The sequence below is a fragment of the Vicugna pacos genome, chromosome 34 (assembly GCF_048564905.1).
Source record: "Vicugna pacos chromosome 34, VicPac4, whole genome shotgun sequence".
Classification (NCBI taxonomy): Eukaryota; Metazoa; Chordata; class Mammalia; order Artiodactyla; family Camelidae; genus Vicugna; species Vicugna pacos.
This window is the reverse complement of record NC_133020.1, coordinates 18,240,842-18,262,665: the sequence shown is the minus strand read 5'-3', so window position 1 is coordinate 18,262,665 and position 21,824 is coordinate 18,240,842. Positions and strand designations below refer to the sequence as shown.

The window sequence follows — 21,824 nt, the reverse complement described above, 5'->3', positions numbered from 1 at the left end:
GCTCTCTGGATCCATTGGAACAAAAGCCAATTTCTAGTTGCCTAGCCCACCCCACCCCACGGAGATTCACTGTGCCCTCTGCCCCTCACAGCCCCACATCCTCCTCCTCCTCCTCTCCAGCCACTGGTGAGGACCCTACCCAAGACCACAGCAGTCACTCCCGTCCACTCCTGGAGATGGGAGCTGAGAGAAGAGGAGAAAGAACGAGGCGGAGTTGGGGAGGGGCCTGCCTCCCCTCTGGGTGTTTCTCTGTTTATTACTGGTTTGATACCCAGCTGCCTCAGCAGCCACCTGAGAGGTCACCTGGGCAACCAGGTGAAGCACTGGGCACAGGGGAGAGCCTGAGCCGTCGCAGCAGAGGTCTGGTTCCTCAGACCTGTGGGAGGTGAGCCACGAAGCCTGCAGACCAATAGGTGGGGCCACCTGGCGTCTCACACCTCCGCTTTCCCTGTCCTCCTTGGAGCAGAAGACCCCAGCCCTGCTGGGGCACTGTGCCACCACAGCTTGGAGAAAGAGGAGAGGAAAAGGCCTTAACCAAAACCCAGCCTCTCTCTCTCTCTCTCTGTCTGACACACACCTGCCCCACAAGTGGAGGGTCCCCCAGTCAAGTGGGCCTCCCCATCAGAGTCACCCAGCCTTCCACCTCAATACTCACAGAGCAGCTGTGGGAGCTCCCTCCACCGGACGGCTGGCCAGACTCTCGGGTGGAAGTGCCCCGCAGACCCTGGGCTCGGGGACCCGGCACCTTGAGGTACTGCTGTTCATGTTTGGGGCCCTGGTCCCCTCTGACCACTGCCCGCGGGCTCAGCCGGCGTGGGGAGCCAGGGAGCAGGGGGATATCTGTGAGAGGAAGGATAAAGCAGGGACGGCAGCTTCAGGTGATGGGAAACCAGGACACAGGACACAGAGAAATGGAGGCAACTGAGAGGGGACACCACAGTGGCCCCAACAACATGGGCACATCTCCCCACAGCTGCCTCCCCAGTCAGCCCTCACAGGCTTAGTTAGCCAGGTTCACACTGGCCACAGGGGAGGGTGGAGTGTGGAAGGTGGGCAGGGGGGTCTCGCCCCATTACACACACACATACACACACGCACGCGCAGCCTGCAGCCACCAGCAGGAGCTCCTTCTGATGATGGCTGTCATAATCTCCTCTAATTCGCAGTCAGGAGGAGAGGGGTGGTGCCCGCGGGGCAGGGTGGGTGGGGCAGTGCCTGGAGAGACACCTGGAATTAATGCCAGGCACTTAGCCTCTAGATCAGTGGGCACCCTGGCAGCCCCCACGCCCCCAAGGAGAGAGCAAGGACAGCCCTGAGGCTCAGGGCAGGGGCGGCCTCTGACAAAAGGTCCACCTCCCAGGCCCTTGAACATTCCCCAAACCGCCGCTGCTCCCACCAAAGCCTCAGGGCTCCCCAGCCTCTCTGGGGCCCCCAGAGCCGCCCTGCAGTGCGCCTGGGCTCACTCCTCAGCCCGGCCACCTGCTGGCGCTGAGACCTCTGCGCCTGTTTCTCCAACTGTCAGATGAGAATCCCAGACTTGCAGGGTTGGCGTGAGACTGAGAAGGAGAGATGAGCCTACAGGTATGCAGTGGAACGAGCTTGTCATAATCATCCTTCGTGTCTTCACTTTAACCTCGGTGTGAGCAGAAATCACACCTTAAGCAGCCAGCCAGCCCTTAGCACCAGCTGAATGAATGCATGAACAAAAGGCCGCCCTTCCCGGTCTCTTGAAACAGAGCTTCTGGTCAGTTACCAGGTTGGGGAGCCGCTGCCTGTGCACCCAGCTCTCCACGGACACTTCCGGGGGACCTGGAACATTTGGTCCCTGCGCTGGAGAAAAGCATCATCTCTTTGTGAAGATAAAGCTGACGTGCGGGAAACACAGTTATGACCAGCAAGTAAAGATTTCATGGTTTGTTTCAAGACTGTGTGTTCTGGTCTATATTGAGACTGGAAAGGCTGAAGAGTCAAAGGAGCTTCAGGAGAAATTAAGCCTGAAGCCAGGTCTTGAAGTACCTGGCAGGCAGGGGACAGAAATCAGAGGAGCAGGAGTGGGCATGCGTGCTGGTGGTGTGATGGGGGGGGGGGGTGGCTCCAGCTTAGGATATCAAGGGAGAGGCCTCCTTCCTGGGTCCCCAGCCTCTGCTCATCCCTCGTGCTCATCCCTCTCCCCTCGTGCCTTTCTGCCCAGGGCTGAAGGGAGAACAGGGCTCCGCATCCCAGGGGAAGCCTGGAAACCTCTGCATGCATGTCCAAACAGCCAGAGGCCATCCCAGTGCACCCCTGGGCAGGTGATACAGGTGATGCTCACTCAACATCCACCTTTCTTGACAGCAGTTCATATTCACATATGTGACTCACTCGGGGTAGCTCAGATTCGGAATCAGCCCAAAGCTTTAGTCAAACCGCTCTCCAGGAGCCAACATCCCCTAAAGGTGCTGCCTGGGGTTTGGGACTGGCCTCCAGGGCCCCACTGGCCATCCCGGCCCCTCCCTCTGCTTGCCCTCTGACACTTAGATGAGCACTGCCTGTGCCCTGCTCTCTCTTAGCAATACCGACTCCATTTGGATTTTCCTTTCACACCTTTTCCCTGGCTTTTAGCACAAGCTGTCTTGAACAAGAGACCCTGGGTGTTTGTGGCTTAGCCACCCTCCTGGGCTCTGCATGTGTGATACTGTGATTTATTATAAAAAATATACTTTTGATCTTCATTCTGATCCTGGCAAGGGGCCCCTAAAACCCTTAGAATTTCCTAAATGTGGAGAGCTGGCAAGGTGTCTTTTGTTACGTTAATGAACTGACTTTTGGAAAGCCCCTAGGGAACCTAAGGGTGGGGGCTGGTTGCCAGTGGCGCCAACCTTGTGATTAGAGGGTGGAACTTTCAGTCCCACCTCCCCTTCCACCCTCTGACCTCCTGGGAGGAGAGAGAGGCTGGAGATTGGGCTTAATCATCACCAACAGCCATCATAATGAAGCCCCCAAAAGGATGGGCCTCACTGAGCTTCCAGGTTGACAAACAGGTGAAGATGTGGGGAGAACAGCACACCTGGGGGCACAGAACTCCCGGCCCCTTCCCAGGCACCTTGTCCCACGCTTCTCTTCCATCTGGCTGTTCCTGAGTTGTATCCTTTTATAACCAACCAGCGATCTAGTAAGTAAAATGTCTCTCTGAGTTCTCTGAGTTCTGTGAGCCACTCTAAGAAATTAATTGAACCCAAGGAGGTGGGCATGGGAACCTCCAATTTATAGCCAGGGGATCTGAAGCACAGGTGACCACCTGGACTTGCGACTGGCATCTGAAAGGGATATGGCGGGGGTGGGGAGGGGGTCCTGTAGGACTGAGACTTTGACCTGCGGAATCTGAGGCTACCTCCAGGTAGACAAGGTCAGAATCGAGACACCCAGCTGGTGTTGCAGAATTCCTCAGTATTGGTAAAAAACCCACACACTTTCTCTTCCTCCTAGGTATAACCAAGATTGATGATTTCGCTCTTATTCCCTTCTCTCCAAAGAAGGTGGAACAGATTTCTGTTGCCCAAAATGAGCCAGCTCTGAGGTTAAAGCCTGGGACAGCTCCTCCAATCATAGCTGCCGTTCCAGGGGGAGGCTCGAGAGAAGTGCAGAATACCATCTTAATACAGCACACATTTAAAAACCAGCTTTCTTAAAAGGTGGCCCTCAGGTAGAGTTTCATCATTTCACCCAACTTCGAAGGATCATAGCCAAGTCCCACAGCTAAATATTTTGGTTAAATCCTTCATAATAAAATTTCCATTGAAAGATTTTTGGAAAATATGCAACCATATCTCTGGTTCATATATTACTTTTATAATTTCTCTTTTTCTCTTTCCTTTAACTCAATGTATTAATTTCATGGACGTATGTACTTAAATTCTGCACAGGACTGAGTTCCCCAAAGATAAATCAAATTCAAACTTCAGGTGTCAAAGAATCCAATTGGTTGGGTTTCAAGGACAAATGACGTATGTTTTTCACAGTTAAAAGAAGACTCACAATGACCTCACCTGCTTTCTAACTCACATTAGCCAGACAGCACTTTGTAAAAAAATTTTTTTAATATTTTTTTTAAAAAAAGCAACTGAATCTGTTGGCCAGCTACTGTCCCAGAAGCTCACACCATTCATTCATTCATTCAGTCAAAAACCCCTTAATAAGCACTGAGCACATAGCCTGTCCTGTCCTGGGTACTGAAACGTGAAGATCTCACAGCCTACTTGGGGAGACGAACGTGCAAATCTGTACCTTTAGTACCGTGTAATGAGTGTGCCACACCAAACTTACCATTTTCCATAGGCCCCTACGACAGAGACGCAGCTGCTTACCAAAATCCATGGTCTCCTCTTCTCCCCGAACACACAGCTAGACCACATACTTCCTAGCCTCTCTTGCAGTTAGATGTGGCCACGAGACTGAATTCCAGCCAGAGGAATGTGAACAGAGTGATATGTGCTATTTATAGGCCTGGCCCCTAGAAACCGTCCCTGCGTGCTCCTGCGCGCGCCTCCGTGCTCTTTCCCCCTTTCAGATAACCGCAGCGGCAACTCTCGGGGCCACCTCGGGAGTCCTCGTTGAAGCTGGCTGAGCCTCCGCTAGCCTGGGGCCCTGAAAAGCTTTATGGAAAAGAGCCACCCCACCAACCTGTCCACCCACCTGAGCCCATCACTTTAGCAAGAAGTGAACTATTGTGTTCCGCACCTTATTTCTCGGTCTACTCATTAGAGCAGCCAGCTGAGCATCACCCGAACTAATTCAGCGCCTTCATTATCAATGTGGAGGATAGTAAATATTTACGAGTATATGTATGAGCTACGTCTCGTAAGGATAGACAATAAATCAATCAATAGAAGTGGATTCTAAAAATAAACCCTTGAACGTCAACAAGGGTACAAAGAAGTGAGGAAAGAAATGTGGAAATAGTGCTGGGAAAACTAGATATTCACACGCAAAAGAATGAAGTCAGACCCTTCCCTCACACTATATACAAAATTAACTTTTGCAAAATAAGTCATAGACTTAAATAAAATAGCTAAAAATGTAAAACTGTCTGAAAACAAAATGGAAGTAACTCTACATAACCGTGGGCTAGGCTATGGTTTCTTAGCTATTATGCCCAAAGCACAAGGAATCAAGGAAAAAAACAGACAAACTGGCCTTCATCAGAATTTTAAAATATTCAGAAAGCACCACAAATAAAGTGAATATACAACCCACAAAAATGGGAGAAAATAAAGACATTTTCCATAAAAACACAGGCTGAGAGAATTCATCACCAGCAGAAATGCACTCGAAGGACTGTTAAAGGATGTTCTTCGGGATGAAAGGAAAAGATAGCAGATGGAAACCTGGGTAAGAATTGCTCCTGATGGACGGATCTTGTATCCCTTTCTCACGCAGGAGAGGGAAAAGGGATGGAGAGTCACAGGTCTAAACGGACCATTTGCTAGTAAGGTTTCTACATGCTATAAGCCACTACTTTTCAAGTTAGAGGTTTAACCCAATAGTTGGTTATCTAATGGTTTGCAAACAGTATTTTTTCAATAGAATAGTATAGAATGGATCAGAAAAGAATAAAACAGAGACACCTCTTTTAAAAAATATCAGAAACTATACAATAAATGCTCATGTGATGAACACTTTTCTAAAAACCTATTAATAAAACTACAGCTCATTATGCTGGGCAATGTCTTCTATAAAAATCACAAATATCACTGTGACAGTCTTCTGAAAGTTTAATGTTGATGAGCTAGTCTCCTTTTATTAGGCGGTGAGACTGACGGAACTCATCTCTTTTCTGATCTGCCTGTCAGGGAGCTCACAGATCAGTTGTTGCTCAATTACACTTCCTATTCTTATCTAGGTTTGGAGCTATAACAGCATGTTCCCAATCTCTCATTATTTGGCATTTGTTAATGTATCCTTGGTTTAAGTTGTATTATAACTAGGTTTTCCTTTTGTAATTTGTCTCAAGAGTAATAAATAATAAATAGAAATGGTTATCTGACATAGGCAAAAATAAAAACAGATAAAAAAGAAGTTAGGGTGAAGAGTAATTACCAGAATATTAAAAATAATGTATTTTATTTATTTGTGTTTGATTTTTTTCCACAATGGGGATGTATTATTACTTTTTAATTTTTCAAGCTATTTTTTATAATTTTTTAGAAGTTTTTGGGGGTGGGATGGAGGCAATTAGGTTCATTATTTATTTACTTTTAATGGAGGTACTGGGGATTGAACCCAGGACCTCACGCACGCTAGGCATGCACTCTACCACTGAGCTATACCCTCCCCTCTTCAAGCTATTTTTAATTAGTTTACGATGATTACAGGCATCAGAAACTGCTAGAAAGTGGGAATTTTCCCTTCATCAGTGAACCGGTCAAAAGATGCAAAGGTAATACGCTTTATACTTGCATTCGCTACACAGAGGGAGGGTCTGACGTCAGCTAATTGTGAGACCTGCAAGCCTTTAGTAGTTTCAGCACAAGTTATCTTACATGGAGAGCTGTTGGCCAGACAGACTTATAAATTATTTCCTTAGCGTTTCTGGAGGAAAGGCAGGGTTGTCAGTAGGAGCCAAAGAAAGACCTCTAGTACCTCTTGAAATACTGAAGTATAAACGGCTAATTTCACTGGTGCCGTCTGAACGAGCCCATGCCTGAGCCTGGCTCCCCCTGCCCGTGTCCAGCAACATTGGATGTGGCTGCTTTCCTATTAAGATCATCTTAGGGTACCAAGAGTCCAGAATGTTAGGTCTTGACAGTATGCGCCCTTGCTGACGGTTCTAGCTCCGGCACTGAGCGTGGTATCTGGCTCAGCCGGTATCCTCTGAACTGATGAGAGCTGAACTTACAAGCGCATCGTATGAAGATCAACAGAGACGATTGCGAGCCAGGTTTGCTAGAGCCCATCAGGACACTGGGCAAGTCCTCTGCCCCCAGTGGTCCCTGGGTCAGCCTCCCATGTGCCTGTGAACCACAGATGTGGAACTCAGGTAACCTGTGCTCATGAAGGCATGTCCCCTGCAGATCACAGCAGCACACTGCCTTAGGAGTTTGGTGATGACAACCAGCCTTCTTGGGCTTGGTCCCACCAGATGAACTAACCATGATGATTCCAGATTGGAAATCGTGTCAAGGTAACCCTTGCTTGGACTATGACCACAGCCTTGCAAAATTAGTATCTCCCTTAAGGCCCCAGTTCCACCCACATTTCCCACCCTCCATCCTCTCCTTGCTGGCAGTTACACTTCCTTCTAATGGCTCCTCAAGAGCACAACAAAAGCAACAAGGTGAGGTGAACCTCAGCTTCCTCTTCAGTGAAATGGACTTACTACTGACCCCCAAATTTGTTGTGAAGCGAAGCACGGTGTCTGGTGCACAGCAACTGCTGGATGAATGTTAGTCTTCCCTTTCTTTTGCAAAGTCAAAAACACACAGCCCGAGCTCCGAGACTCTGCGTGACCCGCTCACTCTCACCCTCTCCCTCCAGGCGCCCGGCTTCCCCCGTTTTGGGACAGCCCAAGCACCTTGCTGCCACGGGATCTTTCACTTCTGTGGCCGTTGCTAGATCATTCTCCAGATGTCCGCATGGCTGGTTCCTTCATTTAATGCAATCTCCACTCAAACTCCTCCCACCCCAGCCATCGGATCACAAATAAAGACTGATTCTACTTTGTAACTACAGGCAAGATTCTCGTCTCTAGAGGTCAAGTTCATGTGCTTTAGGAATGCCAGGCCTAGACAAGCTTCTCTCAGCCAGTAGAAGGGTCCACAGGATGGATGAATTTCCAGAAAATCGGGTCCTTGTTAGAGAAAATGAAAGACAAGCTCCCCAAATGCCTCTGGCCCTGTTGCCGTGCCCAGCGGTGGGAGATGGCAGAGAAGGTGCACAGAGAAACCGGACCAGAACGTGAGGTTGGTGTTTGGAACCCATCCCCACCCCCAACCCACCTTCTTCCATCAGCCAGCAAAGAGGCCCAAGTGCCCACATAGAGGCAACTCAGAGAGCGATGGAGGTGGCTGGAAAGGACTTTCTCAGGTCCCTGGTTCCCAAAGTGGCAGTGCATGGCAGACACAGTGAGAAGGCAACTGTGCCCTGGATGCCCCGTAGCAGGGGCAGGGCTCTGCTGTCAGGTCCCAAGAACAAGCCCAGGCAAGTGCAGGGCCCAGAGTCCCATCAACCCCTGGGAGAGGCCCACCTTGTCTACGATCCTCCCTCGCCTGCCGCCTGCCGCCTGCCACCTGCCTTTGGGCTGAGACCTAACTAACCCTGTTCATTGGGACCTGCTGTCCTGGACCAGCATCCACATGGTCCCGGGTGTCCCTCCACACCGATTCACAGAGTCTCACGATGGCTGACGCCTACATTCCAGTCCCTTCTGCCCACTGTTCATGCCAGTGGAGTGAGCACCTCCCCACTCCATGCCTCTCAAGAGCCACCACAAACAAGACACCCAACAAAATCATTTTCCAGGCAAGGTCAGTTCTGCCAAATGTATCTGTCTTCTCAGTATCATTTGGGAGGTGCAGCAGGGTCAGGTCCTGCTCCCCAAAACGCTGCCTCAATTTGGTTCCTCTTTAAAAACAAAAAGTCTCCAGGAAAGACGCGCCTGTGTTTCCCTGCACCCTGAGGTGTACGTGCCCTTCCTGGGGGTGGGTTTGGATAGGGGTTGGAGACTCCCTTAAACTGTGAGGGTGCTCCAGGGATGCCCGAGTCAACTTGCAGGGGATGAATCTGAACCTCAGCGGACTGTCTCTGAGTTAAAGCCCAGTTGTTTGCCTACCATTCAGATAGCCTAAGCATCCCAGGCTTGTAACAACAAGATAGAGGTAGGAATTGGTCCTTTATCACCAGAAAGTCGCTTGCACCAATCCTCTGCCTCCTGTCCTACCTCCTCTCTCCTTGAGAAGAAATAAGTACCCGCGAAGTGGTTCAGGCGCCCCTCAGCTTCCCGGCCCGGAGGGAAAGGGATCAGCTCCCGCACCGCCCCCTCCAGGTTCACCGGGGGTCACCCATCCCGCCCTTCACTCCCAGCCCCTCTCTCTCCTGCAACTTGCCCGATGCCCAGGACCAAGGCCCTCGGCGGGAAAGACTCACCGCGCAGCCCGGGGGTGGCCATGGTGCGGGCGCACAGGGCGCCAAGCGCGGACTGCCCCGCGGCTGCGCCGGCGGCTGGACCGGCTTACTCAGCCGCGGGGCTAATTCCATCGCGGCTCAGCTCCGTCCGGACGTGCCCGCCCCTCGCCCGCGGCCGCCGCCTCCTCCCCCAGCCCGCGCCCGGCCTCCCGGCCGCCGCGGCGCCCCGGGCGCACGGGCTCTGGCCGCGCCACGTGGAGGGTGGAGCGCGTTCCCGCGGGCGGGGTGAGTCCAGGACAAGCTCGGGTTAACGAAGCTGAGGGGCGAGACGTAAGACGGCCTGCTCTCCCCGCCCAGGGGAGCTGCCTCCTAACCTGGTTCGGGTGTGAGCCTTCAGCCGGATTATCTCGTGAGCCGTCTGGCTGATGAGTTTCCAATCCCGCCCGCGAAGCCGGCTTCCCGCCACCCTGTCCCGGACCGCCCCGGGCTGGGGCGGGAGGCTGCCCCAGAATACCTGCCTGCACTCGGCCCCAACACCAGCTGTCCCCACTTTTCTCCAGACTGACAGGAGCAGGAGTGGAGGAATCCTGCACCGGAGACAGGTAGGGCCGGAGGAGGCGCTGCAAGAGGCAGGGGGAGGGGCAAATTTTAGAAAAGCTTCCCCGGGAAGAGGGAGGACCGCTTGAGGAGGCAGATTATGGCAACTCCATCCCTGGGACAAGAGGAGTGCGTCTCCCTGGAGTGGGTCTGGTACCGGCTGTGGGCAGGAGGCGGGAAGAGGAGGCCTCCAACGGGCCATTCTGGGTAACGGAATGTACAGTTCCCAGATGCCCTGAAGCGGAGCAATACCAGGAACCCGGAAATGGAAAGGAACTGTGTTAACAATGTATGTTGAGTAGGCTACGTGTGACCGTGTACTTTCATGTGAAGAAGGCTATCTCCCACACGGATAAGGGGGGCTGGTGGGGACTGCTCCCCGCTGGATAGATGAGGAACCTGAGGCAACAACACAGCATGAGTCGGGGGCGGGCAGAAGGAAAACCAAAGCAGTGTGTGCCAGTCTGGGGCTGCCTTCTGGCCACCAGGAGTCATCAGGGCCGATGCGGATACACGGCTTCCTCCTCCTCGGCACCCTTCTCAGGGCCTTCTGCAGAGGAACTGTTTTATTCTAACAACAGTTCTACGGGGGAGTTACTGTCCATGCGCCCATTCTACAGACGAGACTGCAGTGTAATCGGTCAGGCAGCCTGCCCCTGAGGGCTATGCCTACTCCAGGGTCGTGCTCTAACGCTTGGCTACCAGCTCCTTTCTCTCCCAAGCAATGCCCTTCTCCATTAACTTCCAGGAACCCTTCTCCTGTCTTTTCAATGCCAAGAGGATCAGAAACCTTTCCACTTGCCACTCCTTATCCATTTCCTCTCTTCTCTCCCTCCAGCACTTTCTTGGTCCCCTGGTCCCTGCACACACCCTCCTGGAGACTCTCCCTGAGACTCTCACTCTGGGGGACTGTCTAATCTGGTCTGAGAGTGACCAAAAACAGAGTCCCTGAGACCAGAGGCAGACCCGCTCTGGAATGCCCGCAGAGGGTGGGGCAGCTGCTGGTTCAGACCCCACTCCCAGCTTCTGCATCCTTTTTACCCTGCTCCCTGCCATCTTTTTTAATCAAAACATGCAGGTTTTTTTGATTCAGCTTTTTTCTTGATAGTAAATCATCCTATCGGTCAAAATGAGAACTCAGACCATGGAGGCAGCTGGAAAATTGACACCTCCTGCTGAAGCGGTAGCCTCCCTGCTGAGTTTCTCTGAGGCTGATGCCTCCAGGAGCACCCCGTCCCCAGGCGGAGTGTTAGGCGATCAGTCCGAAGAGACAGGTAATTCCCTGGCCCTGGATCTGGTTTCCTACAGAGACCTTAGAGGCTACTCAGAGTTGGAGGTGGGGTGATGGATGGAGGATGACCACCTCGGAATTACTGAGCAGTTACATAAAACTTCTATCCATTCTTCCTGCCCTGTACCCTGCGAAACGCCCCACCAAAACTGCTCAGCACAGCCCATGCCATTTGCCTGAAACGCATCTTCCATGTAAGTTCTTCCCCAGCCATGCCAGAAGCAGGGAGACCTAGAAATGCAGCCATCACTGGTTTCCCTGAGAACAAGGACCGAATCTGTCAGAACAGGGACGTGAGGCTCTGGTGGACCTGCGCTGGAGTTCTTGCCCGGGTGTCCAGGCGCCTGGCTGCTGAACCTGACCCTGCACCTGCAGCTATGTGACCTCTGGCAAGTCGCTGGAGTTCTCTGAGCTACTTTCATCCTCTGTAAAGGGGCAGGAGGGGGCGGTGCAGTAGATGGTGTCTGCATCCTTTCCAGCTCCATCGTGCAGCACTTCTAATGAGTCTCTCCTGGGTTAAAAGGATCTGGAATGAAAGTCAGCCCCCCAACGAATCCCTGCCTCGTATCCAGGGCGTTACTTTTATTCCCGCGGGCGTTCTCTCCCCGCCTCGGGTCTCTGCCGTCTTGCCAGCATATACGTGTAAGCTTCTTCATAAAACTTTAAGAAAGGACGATCTCTCCTTGAGAGTGACAGCAGCCATGAGTGATGTGGGGACCCGGTGAAGTCTGGCACTAGCTACACCTCTTCCCCATCCACCACGGGGTTCTGGAGTTTTCGGGGCCTTGGCCTCCAGCATCCAGCCCAAAAGAAACGCAGCTCCTTCACCCCTAGAACAAAGGAAACCCCCAATGCTCTGCTACTGTGATAAACACTTAGTCCCTCTTTGAGCCCTGATTTCCCCATTTTTATTCTTGCCCTTTTTTTCTATTATTGTAGAGCAATTCGCAGGCACTTTCGGCGTGTTTCCCCCTCCCAACCTGCATGAGTGTTCCTGATGGTCCTCTTTTCCAGTTGAGGAAATCGAGTCGGAGAACCACGAAGGGGTCTGCTGAGGCCACACAGCAGAGCGAGGACTGTGTGTGGAACCCAGGCCTGCCCCCGAGCCTGGCGCTCCGCCCTTGGCTGAGCCTGTGCTGGGTGGGACCATGCGTTTCCAGTCCCCCAGCCCCCAGCCCCTCTCCCTCCCACGGGGCCACTGTGGGAACACAGGAATTCGGTCAGCTGAGGGCTCAGAGAAACCCTTGCACACCTGGTGGGGGTCCTTTCCCACCACGTCAGCCACACTGTTGACAGCTTGGCCCCAGGGCCACCCCTCTGCTCTGCTCAGAAGCCCCTGGATTCAGAGACTGGAGACCCCAGTGTTCCTCAGCAAATCCCTTCTCCTTCAGGCCACTGGGCTGGGCTTCTGAGGCCTGGACCTCAGTGTCCCCTCCCCAGCCGGTGGAGGCTGAGATGCCACTTTTTCCCCCAAAAGGTTGGCAGTGCCATCTGCAGCCGTCCGGCCTGGAGTGTTTCCAGAGAGATGGAGCCGTGCTCCCTCCCTCAGCACCAGCCTCGGAACTCAAGCCCGGCCTACAATGGCCTTCTGAGCCTGGAAGACACGGGGAACCATGAGCCTTTGTCAAGATGAGAGATTGGCCTTTATTGTGGGCCCGAGGTGGGGGTGCGGGGGAGCACGAGAGCAGAGCGCGCGTGCGCCAATTGGTGGTTGCCGTGGCGGATGGTGGCGGGTGTCCAGGGCGAGGCAGGGCCTCACTTGCTGCATTTCCTGGGGGAGCACGTGCACTGCATGGCGTTGAGGATCTCGTGGTGGACGATGGAGCCGTTGGTGCAGCGCAGGGGCACTAGCTTGGGCTCCATCCGTGCGGGCGAGCAGCAAGAGCAGTGGTCCTGCACATCCTCCGCTTCGATGGAGTATATGGCTTTGCTGGCGCACTTGCCCTATGACGGGGCAGAGAGAGGGGCCGCTGCGGTGCTGGGCAGCCCCAGGGCGGGCAGGACTCTGGGGTGGCCTGCTTCCTCCACCCGTGCCCCGCCCCCACCGGCCACCAGAGGGCCTTGCCTCGCCCAGAGCAACCCGTGCGACAGGAGCCCCCGGGAGGGGAGGGGTGGGGTCTGAAATGCCCGTCCTGTGGTCTTCTGACACCCGAACCCCTCCAGCTGCAACCTAGGCATGTCTGGTTGACCTTCAGGAAATACAAGCTCCGTAACTAACTCCCCATTCTCTTCAAAGGACTTGAATCTTTCCTTAGTTTTTTTCCCCTCCTGGGGTCAAAAGTTCCCAGTTACTTCGATAAAACATTTCCTTAAAAAAGAAAAAAATTTTTAAGCCTCCCATTCCTTTCACTCCTCCCCATGAACTGTCCGGGTTCTTCCACAGTGTAACTAATGAGGTGTGTCCAAACATGGAGGCGCACCCCTCCCCAGCCAGGCCCCCTTACCTGGCAGTAGTGAATGTCCACTTCCTCTTCAGACTGACAGTCCCCCACCCTGATGTACTGCACCCTGGCGGCGATGTCCTTGCACTCGGGCTCCTCGCCTGCAGGACAGGTGAGAGAGGGGAACCTGTTCTTCCGTACAACACTCTCCAGCCCAGCTCCCTCAGTTACTGAAAACGGGTCAATTCACAGCACCCAAATCATCACAGCCAGCTACCGGGAGGGAAAGTCAGGCATCCGGGTTCCCCTCGGCTTCTCCTGGCCCTTCCTACTCAGAGTTACAGTTATCGCTGGGCTTCACTCACTGAAGGGCACAATTTTCATTGCAGGAGGAGCCTAGATTCACTGTGCTTTGGTGATGTCAGTGGATGAAACTTGCTTTTATGTAATCATGGACTCTAAAAACCATAATGACTAGAGCAATCCTCTTGTGCTTACAACTCTGCAGAAACTAATGGGCAATGAAGGAGCCAATAAATACAGTTAATATCATGCATCTCTGCAGATGTCATGGCCACAATAGGGCACTCACTGCCCCTGCGGGGGCTGAGAAGATCCTAGGAGCCCTCGTGGGGTCCTTCCTTCGGATATAGCTGTCTCCAGGTCGCTGGCATGGGTTTCCTTACATACCCAGGTTAGTGGCATTCAGATCTGAGTCTCTACTTGGCCCACTGATAATTCTAAGATTTAATGTCAGCTCACCATTCGCCATCCGAGCAGCGGGAGGTTTCCATTCTTGGATGGCTCCAAATCGAAATCAACCTCAACTACATAATCACTGGCCTCCCACCTTCCAAATAATTTCATTTTAAAGTGAAAGCCTGCCAACTACATGAAGAGGGTGAATAAGGGAAGCATGTTTATTCCCTCTGTTCTTCCGCTGCAGGCTGAAGCCTGAGCCGGGCTTGTGCTCCTTAACAGGGGGCCTCCGCTCCTCGAAGCCCCGACCAGCAGAGGCCCCTTTTGGCCTTGCTGCCAGCTTCGCAGGTAACAGTCTCAGCCACTTCCCGCGTGCAGCGCGCCTAAAGGGAACTCATCTTCTCCGACGGCTTCCTGACTTCACCTTCTTAAACTATGCAGCCAGGAATCACCGAAGGAGATGCTTTCAGAGTGTGTTTCCTCAATCTGCAATTTGCTTACAGCGACCACAGGGACTGTCCGAGGAGGCCACCAGGAGAAGAACGAATGACTGAACATGGAAGCTGCTCGTGTTTGCACTCTTCCTTTCTCTAACCAAAAATGAACAGGGAACGTGGGCCCATGAACCCCAAAACGAAAACTAACTAACTAAACTAAAAAGCCAAGAACGTTAGTCCAGGCAAGTAATTCTGTTTTCAGAGAATATAGCACTAACACTGGGATTCTGAAAGCCACCTGTGCTCACGACCACAGGAACACGTGGTAAGAACTCTGTCTGACGTGCAGACTTGAGCTCCGTCTCCAGAGCTGCTGTGGGAGCCACGAGGACCAACCAGTGCAGCTCACAGTCGGGGGGAGCCGAGAGGGAAGAGGAGGAGGGTCATAAAGCTTAGACAGCCTCATAAACCTTTGAGAAGACTGTGTGCTTCCTGCAGCCCCACCGCCAGCTGCTGCCTCCGTCTCTGTCTGAGACCACTGCCCAACACCCGGAGAACAGATGTGTGTCAGGGTCTGCTCCTGTCTTCAAGGAGCTCCCGGGGCAGAGAGAAGATGCCTTCTCATGATGGGACCACGAGCAACCCAAGACTCTGTGAGGAGCTGGCGATTGTCAGGAGTTTGGAAGAAAAGAGGAAGACCTTGCTTCACAGGCATTTGAAAGGGGGTTTGAGGAGCAGGCAGCCAAGGATACTCAGGGAGGGGGGTCAGTTCCCTGCAGAACTGAACATGGTGACTGCAGCATCTTTCTAGAATAAAGCTCACTCCAAAGAACAGTGGACTTGGTCTGATGGATTTCAAAGAACAAGATTTTGGTAACATACTTACATGTGTCACAACACGTGCCTGGAATTTTCACGATTTTCCCCTAAGAAAACAGCAAAGTTCCAGATCAGACACAAAGAGTACATGGTGGACACTTCCCGGTCACTCCAGGTCAGTTCCTGGCTCTGGGCTCGCAGCCCTGAGCTGAAGTCCCCAGGCATGAACTGGCTCTCCCACCACCAACATGAGCAGCCTGCCAGCTCCACCTGACCAGGCGGATACAGTTCTGATTCTATTCCAAATTCTCTTCCAGAACTGGGATCATCATTCCCAGGGGAGCCTGGAAATCTGTCTGACCTCTCACCTTCTCATTCAAGGACTCAATGATTCTGTCTCCCCCAAAGGAAAGATGTTTTCTTAAAGCATCATATGGTACAGAGAATCTTGTCTGTCCATCTGGCTTTGGTTTTGTAATGTCATTGGTTTTTAAACTATGTCAGGGTTCTCCTTGGACACTGGGAAGTCACATCCAAGCTGGACTGCTGTTCAGAGGGACCCTGTTCTTAGAGTCAGAGATGGAGACAGTCGAGAGGAAACAGGGCCTGAACTCTGACCACTCACCCCCTCGGCCAGACATCTGTGTTCATCAAAGGGTAGGCAGCCCATGACCCTCTTCTCCCAGGTGTACTGTCCTCTCTCGTTGGCCCTGCAGAAGTGACTGTCACAGCCATCCTGCAATTTCTCACCAGGCTGAAAGGAGAGAGGGGAACAGGGTACAGCTAATGTGAAGACGGTGCTTGGGTTGCAAAGCTACTTCAAACCGTGACCTCGACTCTTTGGAGTTCTTGAGACAGTTCGGAGGATATGGAACAAGAATGAAGCAGTGTGTACAAAGTCTCCACACCCAGAACCCGAAATAGAGGTGAAGCCTGCTTTTATAGCTTTTTTACTGGGAACAGGGCTGCATAAATGTAGAAAACTCCCTGAACTCTTCTGACCACTTAAAGCTTAAAGAACTAAGACATTGCGATGGTAAACTGGCCAGTCAGCAACTTAACTAGAGATGATCTGAGTGCCACCCCCCAGCCCCACCTGCCAACTCTGGCTTTCATAGGTCAGAGTCTGTGTCACCATGATTGTCTCACTCCTAGACACTCAAGGCTGGAGAAAATCTTAGAGATCAACCAACTCCACATCATGCGGCCCCACACCAACTGCACTCTTGTCAAGGACAGTGACAAAATAACTCAATCAAAGAAAAGATTCTGGACCTTCTAAAGGTTATCCACCTTTCCATTATAAAATCTGAAATAGGTACAAAGGGAAGTCAAAATTGGCCCAAATTCTGTCCCTCTTTCTTGAAGAAAAGATACCCAAATAGAAAACCAGACGGTGAGCTGAGGGGGAACTTCTGAGTCCAACTTGCTCCCACCTTCAGTGTCAGGATCTGCCCCCCTCGTAGCTGGATGGTGCAGGCCGTAGGCAGACATCTCCCACAGCATTCCCCCTGCAGCTTCTCTTCCTTGTAACCCTGTCCAGGAGGAAAAGCAGCTTTGGTTAACCTGCCCCAAACATCCCAGTCATAAGCAGGCTTCCTTGTCCAGCTCCTCATCCGTCCTATCTCACAGTTTGACCCAGAGAGTCAACATCTGACCTTAATTACCCTTTGTCAGCCCCCCGGGCCCCTAAAGAGCACTCCATCCCTCCACATGTGCACATCTTGCTCAAGTTCTCGCAGCCAGACCTACTAAATTAGACCTCCCCCAGGTTCGCCTTACAGATTCAATTGTTTGCTTGACAGTTGTTTATCTTATTGTCATCTCAAGACTTACATACAAGAGGCAACTTGACTTTCCGTTCCACATCTCCTCTTTCTCTTGTCTCACCTGTCTTGGTAAGTGGTTTCATTACCCAGTTGCTCAAACCAGAAATCCGGGAGTCATCCTTGGCTTCTCTCTTCTTCTCATCCCCCACCCCCCACTCATCACCAAATCTTGCCAAAAATGCATCTTGAACTCATCCACTGTTTGTCATTGCAGTGTCCTCTGTCATCGCCCAGTCCAAGCAACCATCATCTCCCAGTGGCCTCTGTAGTAGTCTTAACCGTCTCCCCACCTCCATTCTTTCCCCCCTGCTGTAGGTCTCCACATACCCGCTAGAATTACGTTCTTAAAATACGTCATGTCACTCCCCTGCTTAAAATCCATCCAGGGAGTCCTGGTTCTAGTAATGCCAGAGAAGCTTATATTGGACTGGCTCCCTGCAGATAACAACTATAAATCCTTGATGAAGTATTTAAGACAGTGGTTTAAAGGCACTGGATGGCCAGAATCAGGGATAAACCACAGGTGGTTTAATCCTCGAAAGAAGGAACCATATGGACAAGAATCACGTTTCAGTGGCTCCTCCCTGAGAGCTGGAGCTGGAACAGAAAACTACAGCTGTATCTGCCTGAGGAGTCAGAGGACAGAGGCTGAAACTGCAAGAAGAGCTGGGCTCAACAGGGGACAACCTCAGAAGAGAGGAAGTCAGAAAGGGGGAGCCCCAAGTGTGCACAGACATCCCCTCCCAACCCCGCACAGACATCCCCTCCCAACCCCTGGTTGAGCCCTGCATTATCCATGCTCAGAGGAGCCAATGAGCAGCCCCGGGACAGAACAGCAGGCGGGCAGCCGCTGCCACACGCCACCGGAAAGCCGGCGTCTGGGCCCTGAATCCCACGGTGGGGACCGACCATTTTCACTTTCAATTGGGATTCTGTTTTGCCTGCTTGCGTGTAATGTAAGTGTTGATACGGCTGGGTTTAAATCCACCATTTTGCTATTCATTGTATTTGTCGTCTTCTCTGTCATTTGTGAATTCTTTTCTGTCTTCTTTTGGTTTAATCGAGTGTTTGGCTTTGGGTTTGTTTGTTTTTTAGTATTTTATTTTATCTCCTCCGTTAGCCTTCTAGCTGCATTCCTTCACAGACTATTTCAGTGGTTACGTGAGTTTATATGTGTATCAGACTTTGTCAAACTATGTATTTAATATCTGTGCATCTGAGGTACATAAATTACACCTCATTAAAAAATTAATTTTACAAAAGTTCTAAAAATAAGACCCTCTATGGCTCCCAAAGGCATTTAGAATAAAATCCAATGTCACCATGTTCTACAAGGCCGGACGTGGTTCTTGCTTAATTTTCTGACCTGATCGTACACCACCATCCCCTTGTTCTTGACAATCCGCTGCTGTCATTTTCTACGACCATGGACACACCAGCCTGAGGGCCTGTGTGTATGCTGTTCCCTCTGCCTGGGGTGCCCTTCCCCGCACTCTGCATGAATAGCTGTTTCTCAGCCTTGAATAATCACTTTAAATGTCATTCATCAGCAGGGTCTCCTAGAACACGCACACTCTTCATAACACTTAGCACAATTTGAAATTTTCATCTGACGGTTCAGATGGTTTCTGCGCTCCCTGAGAGGCATGTGAATCCCACACGGCGCCATCATTCCCCCCTCCCCCCCAGCACGCAGCTCCCAGTCGGCACTCCGGCTTCCACTCGGGGTGTGGGCTCAGCGATGGCCTCCCCGCCAGCGGCTTAGATGGAGGCCTTCGTCCATGTCCGCGCTGGGAAAGGCAGCAGCCTCCAGACAGCAGGATCCACTCTTTTACAGAAATGCCCCCAAATCTGGGAGACAACATAGAGTAACCAACTTCTTATTTTGCAAAGTATTTTAAACAATGTTAACAAAATACCAAAACGTTATCATCAGCTGTCTCATCCCTGCATTAAAATTAAAGCTCTTTTAACTCTCCTCACCACTCCAAAAAAAATCCCCCCATAAAAGAACAAAATTCAGAAAAGGTTTTTAAAGAATAAACTTAGTTACGTGAGAAACCCACTATGATGTCACCCTTTCCTCCGTCTTGCCACGTTGAGTGATGACCACTCAGATATTCACTCCCTGGGCCCTGGGGGTTTCTCCCACGACTCTCTAGCAGGTCAGCTCGGAGCCCCCGGACAGAAGGCCCATGCTGTTCACTGCACGTGGACTGAAGGCTCCCCACTAGCAGGGGAGGTTAGGAGTGTGTGAGCTTCCTCTGAACTCTGTGTCTTCAGGGAGCACGTAGAGAAAGCCAATGAGGACTGAGCTTAGCCCTGACAGGATGGTCCCCGGCCACACACACATTCGGAAGGACCCTGCTGATGTCTGAGGACATCGGTAGTGTCTCACAGGTGAGTTTTGATTGGGCTTTCAAAAACGCACAGTTCCTGGGAGGTGTGGACCCAGGTGGATGGGAGAGGAAGGAAGAGATGGAAAATGCAGGATGCACATATGTGAGTGGGGACAGCCAGAAAGGGGAAATAAAAAAAGGCTTAAATCAGGCAGGATTTCCTGGGAGTGTAGATTTGGCCATTTTTCAGTTCCAAGAGGAGACTAGGAAGTCCCTCCCCTCAGAAGGCCAGGGAAAGTGCCCACAGTCTTCACAGGAAAAGGGAGTAGCAGGTGGAAGAGGGGGCTGCACGGGGAAGGGACGGGGATGTGGAGGTCCAGTCCACACGCCCACAAGGCAGAGGGCACAGTTCAGCCAAAAACAGGCAAGGATGGTGGGTGCTGTGGGAGGAGGAATGGACCAGAGGACAGAGAGGCGGAGGTGGAAGGTGGAAGGAGAGGGACGATGATTTTAGAGGTGCAGTGGGAGTTGGGAAAGAGGGACGGCAGAAGGAGACAGTGCGTGGCAGAACCCAAGCGCAGGGCGAATAAAGAAAACAGAGCCCGGAAGGCGAGGACACAGCTGCGCCGGGCGGCAGGCTTGTCTGAGCCGCGCTGGGCTCCCGGCCACCGCGGACAGAGGTACGCGCTGCAGGGTGACAGGTGCACCCGGAGGACGGCCGTGCTGACCAGGTTTTCACCAGAGCATCCAATCAGGAGCAGCCATGGTCCCAGCCAGCCACCGAGTCCACGTGCTCAGGTCTGAGCAGCCAACGGGCCCTCCTCCCTTGTCCAGGGATGTCCCTCAGACTCTCCTCAGGTGTCGCAGAGCTGGTCTCATAAACTGCATCGGCTGTTCAAGGACCCCCCAGTCTCATCCCCACCCCCGTCCCCGCTGCCTTTTTCTAACTCCTGCTTCATTTACCAGTCTGGCCCCATCCCCCTTCTGGGAGCGCCTCCTCTGACTCAACCCGCTGCTCAAGGTCAGCCCACGGTCCTGCTCCTCGGGGAGGCCTTCTCAGTTTTCCCAGTCAGGAAACACTGTCGCTACCACCACCAGCACAAACACCATCGGCTGGCCTCCCCTGGGAGGAGACGGAGGCCGGCCCCTCTGGTGCTGCTGACACTTCCCTGTGACGTCGGCAGTTCAAGCAGACCTGCCTAACCCTGGCTCACCCAGCTCCCCACCTGCGGGGGCTCCTCACGGCACAGGAGCGTGACAAGACCAGGTGAGGACGCTGAGCGGGAAGCGGGGCGTCTGAGGCAGTGCTCAGCCAAGGTGGAGAGGGCCACAGGAGGCCCGAGGTGGGGGCTCTCAGGAGGGAGGAAGTGCGTGCACTGTCCTGGGGAGACACCAGAACTTTGGGGGGAAGGAGGAAGTGGACACAGACCTAAAGGGGCCGTGGATTTTAAAATATTTAGAAACCCGCATCTAGTTTGGATTCTAAAACTGGGTTTCTGTGGACGCAGAGGAGGTGGCCATGCCACCCTCTGACCACCAGAGGGCGCCGGCAGAGATTTCTTGGGAAGGACGGCTTGGTGGGCCTCCTGCATCAGTGGTAGTTTGATGGACACCCGGGATAAAGGGATGCCACAGACTCCAGACAGCATCATTTCATCCCGTATTCAAGCCCAGATGTATCTAGGGGGCTTGTTACACACACACACACAGCTGCACCCAAAACCCTAAAACACCTGGAATTTAAAAAAAAAAAGGAAAAATACACACTTAGCTGGCTTCTAATTGAGGCAGGAATGTTCTCCTTGGACCATTGTATGAGAAACGGCCTTGTCTCCTGTGGGCCCCTTCACCCCCGTGTGTGTTACTGAGCCCCTACTTGGAGCATGACTCAGCGCCAAGCGCCAGGAAGAGCAGGGAAGCAGGAGATCCCCTTGTCGTCAAGCGCGCACAGCACCCCAGCGCCGGCGCGCCTCGCCCCTGCCCGCCGCCCTGGGGTCCCCGCCTCGCTGGCCGCTCTGCAGCCCCCCTGGTGAAGGATGCCTCCCGGGGCTCCGCCCAGACCCCGCCCGCTGCCTGACCGTCTGAAAGAACCATTACTGCCTTCTGTGCACCCAGCTCACAGGATACTCATCCAACCTACTGCATTTTCTAAAACAGCAGGAGCTCCCAACACAGAGGGCAGCTTGCCAAAGAACCCGAGGCGTCCCCCGGGGTGTTCAGCCAGCTCTGCGAGGTGGGGCTAAGTCACGATTACAGAGATGTGCCTTTCACCTACCAAACCAGAAAATGAGGATTTCACCTCCCAGAACCTGCCCTCAGGAGGTGTTCAGAGC

General features: G+C 52.6%; 2 protein-coding genes across 4 annotated transcripts in view; both read right to left on the bottom strand.

The window, feature by feature from the left end:
* The window catches only part of ANO2 (anoctamin 2), a 252,033-nt gene extending 242,891 nt beyond the window's left edge, over positions 1–9,142 (bottom strand). The window contains exons 1-2 of the mRNA XM_072954679.1: positions 9,121–9,142; positions 656–840 (exon numbers count right to left, since the gene is read on the bottom strand). Of these exons, the coding sequence (XP_072810780.1) occupies positions 656–840; positions 9,121–9,142 (207 nt within the window). The remainder of the gene's footprint in view (positions 1–655; positions 841–9,120) is intronic.
* A 3,464-nt stretch (positions 9,143–12,606) lies between these two features.
* Positions 12,607–21,824, bottom strand: part of VWF (von Willebrand factor) — a 116,020-nt gene continuing 106,802 nt past the window's right edge. For all 3 annotated transcript variants that reach the window (XM_072954676.1, XM_072954675.1, XM_072954677.1), the window contains 5 exons: positions 16,760–16,858; positions 15,949–16,077; positions 15,391–15,430; positions 13,432–13,529; positions 12,607–12,931 (listed from right to left, as the gene is read on the bottom strand). In XM_072954676.1, coding sequence (XP_072810777.1) covers positions 12,743–12,931; positions 13,432–13,529; positions 15,391–15,430; positions 15,949–16,077; positions 16,760–16,858 — 555 coding nt within the window. In that variant the 3' untranslated portion in view covers positions 12,607–12,742. The remainder of the gene's footprint in view (positions 12,932–13,431; positions 13,530–15,390; positions 15,431–15,948; positions 16,078–16,759; positions 16,859–21,824) is intronic.